Below are 16,989 nucleotides of genomic sequence, written 5' to 3'. Positions count from 1 at the left end.
CTGCAGCAGACACACACACACACACACACACACACACACACACACACACACACACACACACACACACACACACACACACACACACACACACACACACACACACACACACACACACACACACACACACACACACACACACACACAGTTTTCATTTGCCAATCACACTCTCATCAGCATTTTACACAAAGATCACTGTTGCCACCAGAGCTTGGTCAACTATCAAAACCATGCTGTCCCAAGACTGCAGAAAAAAAGGCCTCACTCAGAGAAATCAGGCTGACTGCTGGTTTCTAGGCAACGGGGGTCTGTCTCTTAGCGACCGAATGAAATAGAATGGAACGTGGGTTAATAGAAGAGAGAATCATTTTATGATCCATGAAATGTAAAATGTGTTAAAATAATAAATAAACAACCACAGTGTTGATACTAGAATGTCTTTAGTGAGTGGTGGATTTATTTGGTGGTCCTCATGTCTTCCCAAACCCCTCCCTCCATTCACGCTTTCCTCTGGAGACCGCAACGTTCAGCACCAGGGACAGCGACCCGCCTATCCAAAGCTCCGTTGCCAGGGTAACGGGTGGGGTGGGGGTGCATGATGCTGCATCCTGTAATTTGATGCACAGACAAGAGGCTCAGCACGCCAAATCTGGGGAGCTCGTATATCTGTGCAGTCTATGGGAAAAAAAACAGCATTATTCATATTATACACTATACGTATTTATATGATATGAAATACTGGTGAAATACCAGTGTGTGATTTATGTGTATATTTGATTTCCATACGTCCGAGAGAAAAAAAATGACCTTGAGATGTGAATCACTTCACTCTGCCCTCTAGTGTTATGTGTGTGATATATGGTTTGGATTTCACAGACCCTCATGCGTAATCTGTGGTGGGAGGGAGCGCAGAACAAAGGGGCGGGTGGGGCCGAGTTTGTCACGTGATCGGTGTAACTAAACCACAAGATGTCACTGCTCACCATGCAGACACCAGAACACATATAGACACATAAATACTGGCTCATTTATTATCTTAAAATTTATAAAACGTGTTTTAAATGCTGATTCCAATAAAGGATAAATAACAAAACTTTTTCTTTTTTTTAAACCAAATTAATGAGATATTTATTTTCGGATATTAGTGTAGTACATTTGATATCGTGATTCCGCAATTCGTAACACTTTAGAATAATATAGTCCGTCATTAATAAGTGGAAGTAATGCAGGACTAATGAGTATTACAAATGTAACACTTCAGCTACTACTATTAACTAATATAGAAATAAGCTTTACTAATCAGTAAGTAATATCACATTTAGGAGATAGTTCCTTATTAGGTAATAAATAATTAATAAGATTAGCCTCATTAATAACGATTAACTATTTGGCAAAATATAAAGAACATTATATCGTGTCTGAGAAGTAATCAGCCATTTTTTACTCTCAATAAAGTCATAAAACGCATCACTAATTACGCAAGAGTTACCTCGTTACTCTGCAGGAACTACTTGTGATATGGATCATTATTTTAAAGTGAAAAAGATTATATATATATATATATATATATATATATATATATATATATATATATATATATATATATATATATATATATATATATATATATATATATATATATATATATATATATATATTTTTTTTTTTTTTTTTTCACTTTACAATAGTGGTCAATATTAGTGATGCATTTCATGACCCCGTTGAGTGTAAAAAAGACAATTGCTCACATCATTGACGAGTTAATGTTAGTAATTAATTAACTAAAATTACTATTGTTTTTATATAATTTATCATTTCTATAGTTCAATACCATTGATTGATAACCTAATAACTATCTCCTAAATATAATATTACTTTCTGATTAGTTAAGCTTGTTTCTATATTAGTTAAAGTAGTGCTACTCATTAGTCCAGCATTACTTCCTGGATATTTACTTATTAATGACGGAATTCTAGTTACCCCGCAGTACTACTACTACTACTACTACTACTACTACTACTATTACTACTACTACTACTACTACTACTACTACTACTAATAATAATAATAATAATAATAATAATAACCTGGACTTACTAGTATAGCTGTTCATGTTTGGTCCTCATTAAACATTACTAGGAAATGTTTGATGAAGAGGAAGATGCAGTTATGCAAAATCGCTGTGAGTGGCGCTGCGATACCATACCTTAACAGTTGCGTCTAACAGATTTCGTGGCTTGGTGTGCCAGACATCACTTGGGCTTTGAACAATGAACAGCCACGACGCTTTTAAAAATGCCAGTTCATTTGTTATTTGTATAGCATGAGTTGATCGCATCTGCCATTTTCACCGGTGTTCAGAGGAAACGATGGCGAGAAGAACATGGATGAGCAAGATGTTTTATCTAATGTGTTTGCTGTTTCATTCCGGAGGAAATGCTGCTCAGATAAACTACTCCCTTCAAGAAGAATCTAAAATTGGAGTCACTGTGGGGAACATTGCAAAAGACTTAGGGATTGATCCGGCTTTATTGGAGAACAGGAATTTACGCATCGTAGCGGGGACAAAGCAAGAGCTCTTTCGGGTAAATCATGAAGATGGCGCTTTGTTTGTGAACCAGAGGATAGACAGAGAAGAGCTGTGTGCTAAAACCAACCCATGCCTCATTCATCTTAAAGCAGTGATAGAAAATCCACTCGAAATGCACCAGATATCAGTGGACATCATCGATGTCAATGATAATCCACCTAGTTTTTTGGATGAAAACTATAAATTGGAAATTCTTGAATCTGCAATGACAGGAGCACGATTTCAGTTAGAAACAGCTCACGACCCAGATATAGGCTCAAACGACTTGCAGGCGTATAAACTGAGCCCAAATCATTATTTTCGATTAGAAACGGAAGACATGGGAGACGAAGGTAAGATTCCTGTCCTTATTCTACAAAAACCTCTTGATAGAGAAAAAAGCGCAAGGCATACGCTAATACTGACTGCGACAGACGGCGGAAAGCCGCAGAAATCATCTGCTGTAAATATTACTGTTGTTGTGTCAGATGTCAATGATAATACTCCAGTCTGTGACAAATTAAAATACACAGTGACGGTGAAAGAAAACGCCCCTGAAGGAACATTTCTGCTCCGCGTAAACGCTTCAGATGCAGATGACGGAATAAATGGGGAAATTGAATACTCTTTAAGGAACAAGTTCAGGAACGGTGCATCCGAGGTTTTCGAGTTAGATGGTTTAACGGGGGAGTTAAAGATAAAAGGTGGGCTAAACTTTGAGGAAAGGCAAGTTTATGAGCTAAAGATAGTGGCCGCGGATAAGGGGGCCGTGTCATTGTCTACACAGTGTAATGTGCTTGTTAATGTTGAGGATGTCAACGACAACCGGCCTGAGATTGACGTCACCTCGGTATCTAGCCACATTCCCGAGGATGCTCCTCCTGGGACCGTCGTGGCTTTGATGGGAGTTACTGACCTGGACTCAGGTATGAACGGAAAGATTGTTTGCGCTCTTCCCAAAAATATTCCTTTTGATCTCAAGCCATCGCCCGATGGAAACTTTTACTCCCTGGTAACTAAAGAACACATCGACAAAGAATCTAAATCGTCTTATGATATCACTATAACAGCCAAAGATTTAGGAACCCCATCGTTATCATCAACTCGATCGATTCACGTCGATGTCACGGATGTAAACGACAACAGCCCCACATTTACTCAAAGCCCATATACATTCTACGTGGTCGAAAACAACAAGCCAGGGATTGCCGTTTTCTCATTAAGTGCAGCTGATATAGACGAGGGCGAAAACGCACGTGTCTCATATTCAATTGATCGAGTGAATTCACACCAAAGCATTACATCTTTGCTGAGTATAAATGAGGCGAATGGTACCGTTTACTCATTGAAGAGCTTTGACTTTGAGTCTCTAAAAACATTTCAGTTCTTTGTTGTGGCCAAAGACTCTGGAAGTCCGTCTCTGAGCAGTAACGTGACGGTGAACGTGTTTATTCTGGATCAGAACGACAACGTTCCAGTGATCTTATATCCAGTCAGCGCTAACGGTTCTGCTGAGGGTGTGGAAGAGATTCCCCGGAATGTGAACGCAGGGCATTTGGTGACTAAAGTCAGAGCCTATGACGCAGATATAGGATACAACGGCTGGTTATTGTTTTCACTGCAGGAAGTTAGTGAGCACAGTCTCTTTGCTTTGGACCGCTATACAGGACAGATAAGGACCCTTCGCTCATTCACAGAAACAGACGAGGCCCAGCATAAACTGCTCATACTGGTCAAAGACAATGGGAACGTTTCACTCTCAGCAACAGCGACTGTGATTGTCAAAGTTGTGGAGCCCAAAGAGGCTTTTGCAGCTTCTGATGTTAAAAACGCAGTAAAAGACGAGGAGGAAAACGACGTGACATTTTATCTGATCATCACTTTGGGCTCGGTTTCAGTGCTTTTTGTCATCAGCATCATCGTGTTGATTGTGATGCAGTGCTCGAAATCGACAGACTATTCGTCCAAGTATTTACAGGACACAAATTACGACGGGACTCTGTGTCACAGCATCCAGTACAGATCTGGAGACAAACGGTACATGTTAGTTGGACCCAGAATGAGTATCGGCTCTACTATAGCACCAGGCAGTAATAGGAATACTCTAGTGATACCAGATCGCAGGAGGAGAGATTCTGGAGAGGTAAGATGCATATTCTATAATTTTTATTTTTTTAAGTTTGCACGTGTGTGCAGTCTTTTCGAGGAGCTGTCCTTGGTGCTGAAATTCAAAACCTTAAATCCTCACGAATCTCTTTAACCCGGTGATGACATTTTCTCACATTATATACGTTTAATTTTTTTTTAAATTATTATCATTATTATTATTATTATTATTTATTTTTTCAAATGACCTACTTTAGAAGAACACACGTACTGGTAAATCTGTATAGTACATTAATGTAAGAGTGTATTTATAATCAGTGTTCAAAATAAACATCACGCTGAAGCTGATTTTACATTAACTGCTATCTCAACAGTGGTGGAGAACAAAACTCATTATTTATAGTATAACTACATTTATCTTAGTGCAAATACTTTTATCCATTGTTGGAAATACCCATCTGAAGAAAACCCTGGACATATAGCTAAAGAATATCTGTAACTAAGAGTTTAAAAATAAGAGTTTTGGCAGATTTCACAAATTAATAACTAGCGTTTAATAAAAGTGCAGATTAAATATTTAGATTAAAAAACCGTTCTTATTCAAACGAAAGAAAAACATCTAACGTATTAAAAATAACTAAATAAAGTACTCACACCATTAAAATACACGAAGGAATATATATATATATATATATATATATATATGTAACATATCCGTTCTTCAAAACGCTTAAGTAAGTAACATGACACCAGATAACTGATCAGCCCATACATCCAACAATCAAACAAAGAAAATGTTCATTGGTTGATATAATAAATTACATAGCTAGGGGTTATGGTACATGTAGTCAGACAGAAACAAAACACTATTCTTTCGAACACATGCAAATTACGCGTATAGTTTATAAATATGACCCAATATCAGTTTTTGTATCATTATTATTTTTGTATTACAGCACACCTCTGCTATCTCTGGCATGTCATATTTTATGTGATGCATTATTTTAAGTGACATTTGTGCTATGGATTGTCTTGTATTTGATATTAAAATAAACAACATCTTTATTATCAGGTTAGGCTACTTTATTTTAAAGCGAGCGAAGCCTGCTATCTGCATTGAGGTGTATTGTAATGTTTCATAGAACTGACATTCTGTATAATCTGCTATATTCTCAGTTAGCCTCATGGTGTCAGTATTACACAATGAAAGCTTTTGAAATTCAGTCCCTCCTCTTTTAGACATTGGCGTCACACAATTGTTCCTCTCCACCAAAAGCGCAATTCTGTGTTGTTGAAACGCCTGGTAGTCGCGTGGATTATGGTGATTTGTTTGACGATATCGCACATTTTTCGCTCATTAAGAAATCAAGGGCAACATTCATTTGTTTTGTGATCGTAAGCATTTGATTCATGATGGAACCCGGAGGACAAAAGCGCAGATGGGAGTGCTGGTGGATCGCTTTGTGCTTGGGACTGCAGGTCTCAGCGCAGATAAGGTACTCTATTCCAGAGGAAGTAAAAGAGGGAACCGTCGTCGGGAATATTGCGAAGGATTTGGGCCTTGATGTCAGTGCTTTGGTGGACAGGCGGTTCCGTATTGTTTCTGGATCCAACGATGATTTTTTTCAGGTAAATCAGAACGGCGTCTTGCATGTTCATAAGAAAATCGACCGAGAATCGCTGTGTGATAGTCAGAGCGCATGCATGATAAATCTGAAGATTGTCGTCGAAAATCCCCTTGAAATACATTATATTGGAGTGGAGGTGACCGATGTAAATGACAATTCGCCCACTTTTAGTGAACACGAGAAACGATTGGAGATTTCAGAATCGACTGCTCGAGGGACGCGTTTTCAGCTGAAGGCGGCGCGTGACCCGGATGCAGGGGGAAATTCTGTTCGTGCTTACAAATTAACCCAAAATGAACACTTTGATCTAGAAGTCAGAGATCAGAGAGAAGATAAACTGCCATTTTTAGTTTTACAAAAAACTCTCGATCGTGAGATTAATGATGGATATAATTTAGTTTTAACAGCAACTGACGGTGGAAATCCACAAAGATCAGGAACTCTAAATGTTACAGTTGTTGTTCTGGACAATAATGACAACAGACCTGTTTTTAGCCAAGATATATATTCTACAAATCTGAAAGAAAATATACAAATTGGAACACTAGTCATACAGGTTCAAGCAAGTGATGCAGATTATGGTTCAAATGGAGAGGTCACCTACGCCTTTGGCAGCGATCAGAACCCAAAGGTGTATGAAATATTTAGTTTGGATAAACTGACAGGTGACATTCGCGTGAAAGGGGATATAGATTTTGAGGACAAATCTATTTACAAACTTGATGTTCAAGCATCTGATAATGGCACGCCCCCTATGAAGACAGATTGTAGAGTTGTCATAAAAATTTTAGACACAAACGATAATACACCTGAGATCGATGTGACGTCACTGTCAAAGATGGTGCCTGAAGATTCCAAGCCTGGCACAGTGATCTCACTCATTAGTGTGACGGACAGAGACACTGGTGTTAACGGAAAAGTTGTGTGCTCGCTCTCAGAAAATGTTCCATTTGAATTAAAGCCCTCAGTTCAGGACAACATGTACTCGTTAGTCACTAAAAGGAGCCTGGACCGTGAAACTTTATCACATTATGAAATTATAATAAGAGCGATTGACTTGGGTCAGCCTCCACTGTCCTCCTTTAAAACTCTGAGCGTTCAGGTGTCAGATGTTAATGATAACCCACCTGAATTTAGCCTAAATCCCATCGAACTGTATATGATTGAAAACAATGCCGCAGGCGCGCCAATTCTCACCCTGAGCGCTTTTGACAAAGACCTAAATGAAAACTCTGTGATTTCATATCAGATTATTAAAGGGAATGGGACACAAAGTGACATGACGTCGTTTTTAAATATTAATTCTGAGACAGGCGCAATTTATGCACTCAAAAGTTTTGATTTTGAAACTACCAAAACGTTCCAGTTCCATGTGCTCGCTAAAGACTCTGGAAGTCCGTCTCTGAGCAGTAACGTGACAGTGAACGTGTTTATTCTGGATCAGAACGACAACGTTCCAGTGATCTTATATCCAGTCAGCGCTAACGGTTCTGCTGAGGGTGTGGAAGAGATTCCCCGGAATGTGAACGCAGGGCATTTGGTGACTAAAGTCAGAGCCTATGACGCAGATATAGGATACAACGGCTGGTTATTGTTTTCACTGCAGGAAGTTAGTGAGCACAGTCTCTTTGCTTTGGACCGCTATACAGGACAGATAAGGACCCTTCGCTCATTCACAGAAACAGACGAGGCCCAGCATAAACTGCTCATACTGGTCAAAGACAATGGGAACGTTTCACTCTCAGCAACAGCGACTGTGATTGTCAAAGTTGTGGAGCCCAAAGAGGCTTTTGCAGCTTCTGATGTTAAAAACGCAGTAAAAGACGAGGAGGAAAACGACGTGACATTTTATCTGATCATCACTTTGGGCTCGGTTTCAGTGCTTTTTGTCATCAGCATCATCGTGTTGATTGTGATGCAGTGCTCGAAATCGACAGACTATTCGTCCAAGTATTTACAGGACACAAATTACGACGGGACTCTGTGTCACAGCATCCAGTACAGATCTGGAGACAAACGGTACATGTTAGTTGGACCCAGAATGAGTATCGGCTCTACTATAGCACCAGGCAGTAATAGGAATACTCTAGTGATACCAGATCGCAGGAGGAGAGATTCTGGAGAGGTAAGGCTGGCGATTAATTATTTTTTGCACTCTTTGATTTAAATGCATTATTTGTGCACATGATGTTTCTTCTCCCCTAGCTCATGTTGACTTTTCAGGTTTTGTTTTGGCATAGCTGTTTTGATTGTTTATAAAATATTGAGTTTTTTCGTGTCAAGGTAGATTTGTGTTAGATTGTGTATGTTGGTGTACGAATGTTTGTAGTGGAACAGAACACTCATCTCTTCTAATCATTGTTGGAATAATGATATGCTCTGTAAGATCTGTATACAGTAAATAGTTATTTGCACTAATCCACTGTGCACTTAGTGTAGTGACACAAAATGAATTAATTCAGGAGTTCAAGGCAGTAAGGAGATGTATTTTTATTAAGAAATTTTAATAATAAGACTTGCTCGTCATAGCCATTGATTTGTGCGGAACTGTCCGTGGTACTGAAATGTGCTGTGTGAGCATTTTAAGGTTTTTTTATTTGTTTATCATGCTATAGTCTGACATATATGTATTATGTTGGTATATATGTAGGCATACATATATAGAGATGCTGTATATTTACACTCTAAAAATGCTGGGTTAAAACAACCCAAGTTGGGTTGAAAATGGACAAACCCAGAAATTGGGCTGTTTGAACCCATTGAATGGACCCATTCAAACAACCCAATTTCTGGGTTTGCCCATTTTCAACCCAACTTGGGTTGTTTTTAACCCAGCAGTTTTTAGAGTGTATGATTATGTATTTTGATATACATTATATTATAATATGTATTATATAGCTAGCTAGCTCTGGGAAAAATTAAGAGACCACTTAACTTTGATTTCTTAAGTGGTTAAAATGTTAATAGAGTTTGCTCTCTGCCTTTTTTCTGTAAATTAAGTGCATGAGATGTGTTTAAAATATTGACATGTTGCAGTGGACCTCATGGTGTCAGTATTACACAAAGAAACGTCGTTTGGTCCAGGGACGTGGTTTGCGTCAAACTGGTTTTTAACACAGGCTAGAGCGCACAGACTGCTCTTTTAGTCCTGACGTCTAAATACAAGGGATTCCGCGATTTTCGAGCAAAAGATGTGAGCATATTCTTCCTCGATGCATTTAAATAGATTTATGCAGTAATTGTAAGGAGAATACATTTACACTTGTTCCTCAGACACCGGTTTTCAGCATGGATGCTGGAGAACAAAGGCGCGGATGGGAGTGCTGGTGGATCTCTCTGTGTTTCTTTTTGCTACTCTGCCTCGGACAGCAGGTTTCAGCGCAGATACGATACACTGTTCCAGAGGAGGTTAAAGAGGGATCGATTGTGGGAAATCTTGCTAAGGATTTGAGTCTTGATGTCAGTACATTGGTGGACAGAAGGTTCCGTATTGTTTCTGGATCAAATGACGCTCTTTTCCAGGTAAATCAGAACAATGGCATCTTGTATGTGGAAAAGCAAATCGACAGAGAGGCGCTGTGTGAAGGAACTGATGCATGCTTGATAAGTCTGAAAACTGTTGTCGAAAATCCGCTTGAAATTCATTATGTAGAAGTAGAAATTATCGATATAAATGACCATGCACCCAATTTTGCTTATAAAGACGTGCTGTTAGAAATAGCAGAATCAACCCTACCGGGTGAGGACTTTCAATTGCATGAAGCACAGGACCCTGATTCAGGCGTGAATTCTGTTCGTTTTTATAAACTGAGCCACACTGACTATTTTGAACTTGAGTTTCGCGAAAATGGGGGAGAGAAAAAGGTCCCTGTGTTGAAATTGCGTAAATTGCTTGACAGGGAGCGTCAGGTCACTCACAGTCTCACACTGACTGCTGTTGACGGTGGGAATCCGCCACGATCAGGGAGTATCGTTATTAATGTCACGGTGCTGGATGACAATGATAACAGGCCAAAGTTTAGTCAAGAGCTTTATTCTGTCACGTTGCAAGAAAACGCTCCTGTTGGTACTCTTGTCATTAAATTGAACGCCACTGATTTAGATGAAGGTCAGAATGGCGAAATTGTTTATTCGTTTGCGAAGAATATCGAAAAACTGGTTTACGACACATTCGATTTGGACAACACTGGTGAGGTTAGGGTGAAGGGAAATTTGGATTTTGAGAAAAATAATGTTTATAGATTTGGTGTCATGGCGTCAGACAAAGGCCAACCACCGAAGACCAGCAACTGTAGAATTATCGTTAAAGTGATTGACGAAAATGATAATGGACCAGAGATAGATGTTACCTCACTGTCTGATGTAGTTCCCGAGGATTCAAAACCAGGGACGGTCATTTCACTTGTTAGTATTACCGATAAAGATTCAGGCGTCAATGGCAAAGTGATTTGTAAAATATCTGACCATGTTCCCTTTGAACTGAAGCCGTCATTCAAAGAAAATATGTACTCGCTTGTGACGAATGCAAAGTTAGATAGAGAGCTCGTTTCTCGATATGACGTCACAATTACAGCCACAGATTTGGGTCAGCCCCCTCTGTCCTCAATCAAGACACTGAAAGTGCAGATATCAGATGTGAACGATAACGTTCCAGAATTTCCTCACAATCCTTTAGAACTATATTTAATGGAAAATAACCCCCCAGGAGGATCCATTTACTCTGTTAGCGCCTTCGATAAAGACATGAATGAAAATGCTGCAATAACCTATCAAATAATTAGAGAAGATGGAGCAAAAAGTCATATGTCATCCTTCCTTAGTGTGAACTCAGACAATGGACATATACATGCGCTTAAAAGTTTCGACTTTGAAACTGTTAAAACGTTCCAGTTCCATGTGCTCGCTTCAGACTCTGGAAGTCCGTCTCTGAGCAGTAACGTGACAGTGAACGTGTTTATTCTGGATCAGAACGACAACGTTCCAGTGATCTTATATCCAGTCAGCGCTAACGGTTCTGCTGAGGGTGTGGAAGAGATTCCCCGGAATGTGAACGCAGGGCATTTGGTGACTAAAGTCAGAGCCTATGACGCAGATATAGGATACAACGGCTGGTTATTGTTTTCACTGCAGGAAGTTAGTGAGCACAGTCTCTTTGCTTTGGACCGCTATACAGGACAGATAAGGACCCTTCGCTCATTCACAGAAACAGACGAGGCCCAGCATAAACTGCTCATACTGGTCAAAGACAATGGGAACGTTTCACTCTCAGCAACAGCGACTGTGATTGTCAAAGTTGTGGAGCCCAAAGAGGCTTTTGCAGCTTCTGATGTTAAAAACGCAGTAAAAGACGAGGAGGAAAACGACGTGACATTTTATCTGATCATTACTTTGGGCTCGGTTTCAGTGCTTTTTGTCATCAGCATCATCGTGTTGATTGTGATGCAGTGCTCGAAATCGACAGACTATTCGTCCAAGTATTTACAGGACACAAATTACGACGGGACTCTGTGTCACAGCATCCAGTACAGATCTGGAGACAAACGGTACATGTTAGTTGGACCCAGAATGAGTATCGGCTCTACTATAGCACCAGGCAGTAATAGGAATACTCTAGTGATACCAGATCGCAGGAGGAGAGACTCTGGAGAGGTAAGGCTGGCGATTAATTTTCAGTTTCGTGTGATTTTACTTATTTTCTTCTTCTTTTTATTTTGTGTTGTCAATGTTGTTGTTGTTGTATACAATAATATTTGTAAATTCTCACATACAGGCTACACAATACGTTATCATATGACTGATGATCTAATTGCAAGTTAAGAATTTATTTTGATTGTTTTGCTTTGCTTTACAAAAACAGGATGTCCATACTTATCCAAATGTTTAAAACAAACAACAACAAAAATATTCGAAACAGTGAGAAAGTAAAGGGTGCTGTCCGCTGCGCTGCTGCTGACATTAGTCGTTTGGCCTGCGTTTCTAATACATGAAAAGTGACTTTATTGTGCTTATACACGCGTCTACACAAGTTGTTTAGGGTGTTATTTATGCAGTTTATGAAATAACTTGGGATTTATTAAATTTTGCAATCTTTAAACATTTTTCATTTGCATATGACGTTTTGTTTGTCGTGTTCTTTCTCCCATCATTGCATGCCTTGATTTTGGCATGGCTGTTTTGTCTGTTTATAAAGAATAAATAAAAATAGAGCAAGAAAACACAGGGGCGTTCATATTGCTCTTTCAACATGACCACATACAAATCCATATAAATAGGGAACTAGCTCCTTGATATTCAAGCAAATTATGTTCTCAAAATTGTCCTCGAATCATTTTAATAGATCGATGTGTTGTGTGATGGCTTGTCTGATACATCTAAAGCTGTTGTTAAATCCTATAAACATTCTCTGACAAACATTTACTGGTAGAAATAGCAAAAACAGCTTTAAACTTTAAATTGCAAGAAGAAGAAGATGGTGGCATGGCATGCATTCTGTTTGATTTAATAAATTGAGCCAAACGTATTCGTTTGAACTTAAAGAGAGAAAAAGATCTTTAAATCAGGTAAATTGCTTGACAGAGGGCTTCAGGTATTCTTTGCTTTATTTCTCTTTTTCTCTGTCAACACGCTAATTGAAGGCTTATTTTGGAACGAACCCAGCAGATTGAATGTATTTACTTTAAGCGTTTTGAGCTTCAACAATTCTGTGCTGTTAGTTTCGTGATATCACGTCATGTTATTTTAGTAAGGACAAACCTGTTTATAAATGTTTATTTTCTTGGGGAGAGGCGCTGTGAAACTTAATAGTTCTGAAATCATGGGTTATTGCACCTGCTCCGTGATTCATCAGCGTAATGATGATGATTTTGGTGATTAGTTCATAATGATGGTTTGTGTTGTTATTCTGTCTCAACAATTCTGTATTTGTGATTGCATCTCGATAAAAGAGAGCAAAGCGTCATTATTTGTTATTTTCGGCTTCATGCAGTTTCTGCTCATCTGTGACATTCTTCACAAACCTCATGGTGTCATCGTTGTACAGGGAAAGCGTCTATTCGCCCTGCCCCCATATTCTAGTTTGCATTATGCTGGTTGTTCAACGCAAAAGGAGGATGATATTTGTTTGAAGACAGACAAAGACAGAACTGCGTAACGCCTGTTCGTGCTTCACTTTTGTTTGTTCGGTTAAGATGAACATATAGGCTATGTAAAACCTGGCCAGTGGCATTTATTTCTGGATTTCGCTATCGTGCGCAATGGAAGCTGGAAGACAAAGGCGCAAAGGGGAGTACTGGTGGATGATTATCTGTTTTCTTCTGGGCTCTGGGCAGCAGCTTTCAGCTCAAATAAGATATTCTATTCCAGAGGAGGTAAAAGAAGGATCTATTGTAGGAAATATCGCCAAAGATTTGGGACTTGATGCGAGTACTCTGATGGAGAGACGGTTCCGTATCGTATCTGGATCAGGATCGGATGAAGCGCTGTTCGTGGTAAATCAGAACAATGGTGTCTTATATATTCAACGAAAAATTGACAGAGAGGAGCTGTGTGATAGTATTGGAGCATGCTTGATTAACCTAAAAATAGTGGTGGAAAATCCACTCGAGATCCATTATGTTGCCGTTGAGATAACCGATGTAAATGATCACGCCCCTACATTCACAGAAAAAGAAAAGCGATTGGAAATCTCTGAGAATACACTTCAAGGAACGCGTTTTCAGCTGCAAGTTGCGCGTGACCCGGATAGTGGAGCGAATTCAGTGCGCTTGTATAAGTTAAGTCAAAACGAGCATTTTGATTTAGAAATAAGAGACAGGGCAGAGGACAAACTGCCCTTTCTGGTTTTACAAAAGCCTCTTGACCGTGAGCACAAAGCTGAACACAATTTAATACTAACAGCAATTGACGGTGGCAATCCGCCAAGATCAGGAACATTAAACATAACAGTGCTAGTTCTTGACGTCAATGACAACCGACCTTTGTTTAGTCAAGATGTTTATTCTTCAACTCTACATGAAAATGTTCAAATTGGTACCTTAGTAATAAAAGTTACGGCAAGTGATTCTGATTATGGTCCAAATGGTGAAGTGTCTTACTCATTTGGAGGCGACAACAACGAAAACATACTTCAAATATTTAGCTTGGATAGATTAACAGGGGAAATACGTGTTATAGGGGAGGTTGACTTTGAAAAGACCAGTGTTTATAAGCTAGATATACAAGCAATTGACAATGGACAGCCGCCTTTGAACACTGACTGTAGAGTAATTATAAAGATACTTGACTTAAATGATAATGATCCGACCATTGAGGTGACGTCACTATCGAACGTTGTACCTGAAGATTCCAAGCCTGGCACTGTGATCTCACTCATTAGTGTGACGGACAGAGACACTGGTGTTAACGGAAAAGTTGTGTGCTCGCTCTCAGAAAATGTTCCATTTGAATTAAAGCCCTCAGTTCAAGACAACATGTACTCGTTAGTCACTAAAAGGAGCCTGGACCGTGAAACGTTATCACATTATGAAATTATAATAAGAGCGATTGACTTGGGTCAGCCTCCACTGTCCTCCTTTAAAACTCTGAGCGTTCAGGTGTCAGATGTTAATGATAACCCACCTGAATTTAGCCTAAATCCCATCGAACTGTATATGATTGAAAACAATGCCGCAGGCGCGCCAATTCTCACCCTGAGCGCTTTTGACAAAGACCTAAATGAAAACTCTGTGATTTCATATCAGATTATTAAAGGGAATGGGACACAAAGTGACATGACGTCATTTTTAAATATTAATTCTGAGACAGGCGCAATTTATGCACTCAAAAGTTTTGATTTTGAAACTACCAAAACGTTCCAGTTCCATGCGCTCGCTAAAGACTCCGGAAGTCCGTCTCTGAGCAGTAACGTGACAGTGAACGTGTTTATTCTGGATCAGAACGACAACGTTCCAGTGATCTTATATCCAGTCAGCGCTAACGGTTCTGCTGAGGGTGTGGAAGAGATTCCCCGGAATGTGAACGCAGGGCATTTGGTGACTAAAGTCAGAGCCTATGACGCAGATATAGGATACAACGGCTGGTTATTGTTTTCACTGCAGGAAGTTAGTGAGCACAGTCTCTTTGCTTTGGACCGCTATACAGGACAGATAAGGACCCTTCGCTCATTCACAGAAACAGACGAGGCCCAGCATAAACTGCTCATTCTGGTCAAAGACAATGGGAACGTTTCACTCTCAGCAACAGCGACTGTGGTTGTCAAAGTTGTGGAGCCCAAAGAGGCTTTTGCAGCTTCTGATGTTAAAAACGCAGTAAAAGACGAGGAGGAAAACGACGTGACATTTTATCTGATCATCACTTTGGGCTCGGTTTCAGTGCTTTTTGTCATCAGCATCATCGTGTTGATTGTGATGCAGTGCTCGAAATCGACAGACTATTCGTCCAAGTATTTACAGGACACAAATTACGACGGGACTCTGTGTCACAGCATCCAGTACAGATCTGGAGACAAACGGTACATGTTAGTTGGTCCCAGAATGAGTATCGGCTCTACTATAGCACCAGGCAGTAATAGGAATACTCTAGTGATACCAGATCGCAGGAGGAGAGACTCTGGAGAGGTAAGGCTGGCGGATTAATTTTTAATTTTTTGATTTTATTTATTTTCTTTTTTCTTTTTCTTTTGTGTTTGTTGTTGTTTTTGTTATTGTTGTTGTTGTTGTTGTTGTTGTAATCATATTTGAACTCGTAAATTCTCACATAGAGGCTACAAAGTATCCAAAACAAAATCATATAACTGATGAGCTAATTGCAAGTTACGAATTTCTTTTGATTGTTTTGCTTTACAAAAACAGCATGTGCACACTTATCCTTATCTCTAATCGTGTTGTTCTTCGAGGTAGTGAGAAAGTAAAGGGAGCTGTCCGCTTCGCTGGTGCTGAAATTAGTCGCGGTTTCCTTGACTTGCCTGCGTTTCTAATACATTAAAAGTGACTTTATTTTGCTTACACACGCGTCTACACAAATTGTTTTGGGTGTTATTTATGCAATTATTAAATAAAATGTGTAGTTTTTTTTTTTATTTCGCAGCATGTAGGTTTTGTGCGCAACTGAATGCAATTATTTTAAGTTGTTTTTGCTTAATTACATATTTTCAAGAAATTGTCTTTATGTAGACCACTTGATTACATCTGTTGCTCTAGTGTGCTCTAGCTAATGTGCTGTGTGTCTATTTTACAACACTTCCGTTTGTGATTTCTTTTTAAGCGTGGGTTATATTTCAGGATTACTTACCTTAGCAAAGTCTCTGAGAACCTGACACCTTGTACTTTTGAAGTCTCCAGGTTGCCGTTCTTGGTGGCACTGTAGACTAAAGGGTTCTTGATGGTTTCACATCTAATTATTCACCTTAATTTCTATTTTTTATAGTTAACATGTCTTTTCTTCTTAGCCTGTTTTTGTATGACCCTGTTGAACTTTATTTTCCAGTGCGAGTTAAATTTATTTTTTGACCCATTTTATCTGTAAAAGAAAACCTGCTTAATAATTATGCACACCTATATATGAGGCGTTTCTCACTTCCAGACTTCCTTAACAATTGTCTATAACATATAAATGATTAAATAAGGGGAAAAAATATAGTAGTTGTTAGGATTGATGTGGTTTTGAATTGGCAAAATGTACTTGTGGGGAAAT

General features: G+C 39.2%; 4 protein-coding genes across 4 annotated transcripts; all 4 read left to right on the top strand.

Moving 5' to 3' along the window:
- Positions 1–2,266: 2,266 nt before the first annotated feature.
- Positions 2,267–5,911, top strand: pcdh2aa1 (protocadherin 2 alpha a 1). Its single transcript, XM_067457875.1, has 2 exons — positions 2,267–4,709; positions 5,849–5,911. The coding sequence occupies exons 1-2, from the start codon at positions 2,367–2,369 to the stop codon at positions 5,909–5,911; spliced, it is 2,406 nt and encodes an 801-aa protein (XP_067313976.1). The 5' UTR covers positions 2,267–2,366.
- A 24-nt stretch (positions 5,912–5,935) lies between these two features.
- On the top strand, positions 5,936–8,467 carry LOC137093138 (protocadherin alpha-7-like). Its single transcript, XM_067457874.1, has one exon. It carries the CDS (start codon positions 6,083–6,085, stop codon positions 8,465–8,467), a length of 2,385 nt encoding a protein of 794 aa, XP_067313975.1. The 5' UTR covers positions 5,936–6,082.
- A 966-nt stretch (positions 8,468–9,433) lies between these two features.
- LOC137093137 (protocadherin alpha-8-like) lies at positions 9,434–13,374 on the top strand. The gene is made up of 2 exons (XM_067457873.1): positions 9,434–11,977; positions 13,340–13,374. Exons 1-2 carry the CDS (start codon positions 9,589–9,591, stop codon positions 13,372–13,374), a joined length of 2,424 nt encoding a protein of 807 aa, XP_067313974.1. The 5' UTR covers positions 9,434–9,588.
- A 19-nt stretch (positions 13,375–13,393) lies between these two features.
- Positions 13,394–15,932, top strand: LOC137093136 (protocadherin alpha-8-like). The gene has a single exon (XM_067457872.1). The coding sequence runs from the start codon at positions 13,554–13,556 to the stop codon at positions 15,930–15,932; it is 2,379 nt and encodes a 792-aa protein (XP_067313973.1). The 5' UTR covers positions 13,394–13,553.
- Positions 15,933–16,989: the final 1,057 nt, after the last annotated feature.

Source organism: Pseudorasbora parva, chromosome 11 (assembly GCF_024679245.1).
Source record: "Pseudorasbora parva isolate DD20220531a chromosome 11, ASM2467924v1, whole genome shotgun sequence".
NCBI classification, from domain to species: Eukaryota; Metazoa; Chordata; class Actinopteri; order Cypriniformes; family Gobionidae; genus Pseudorasbora; species Pseudorasbora parva.
The sequence above is the reverse complement of the archived record's forward strand: the minus strand, read 5'-3'. Positions and strand labels throughout refer to the sequence as shown.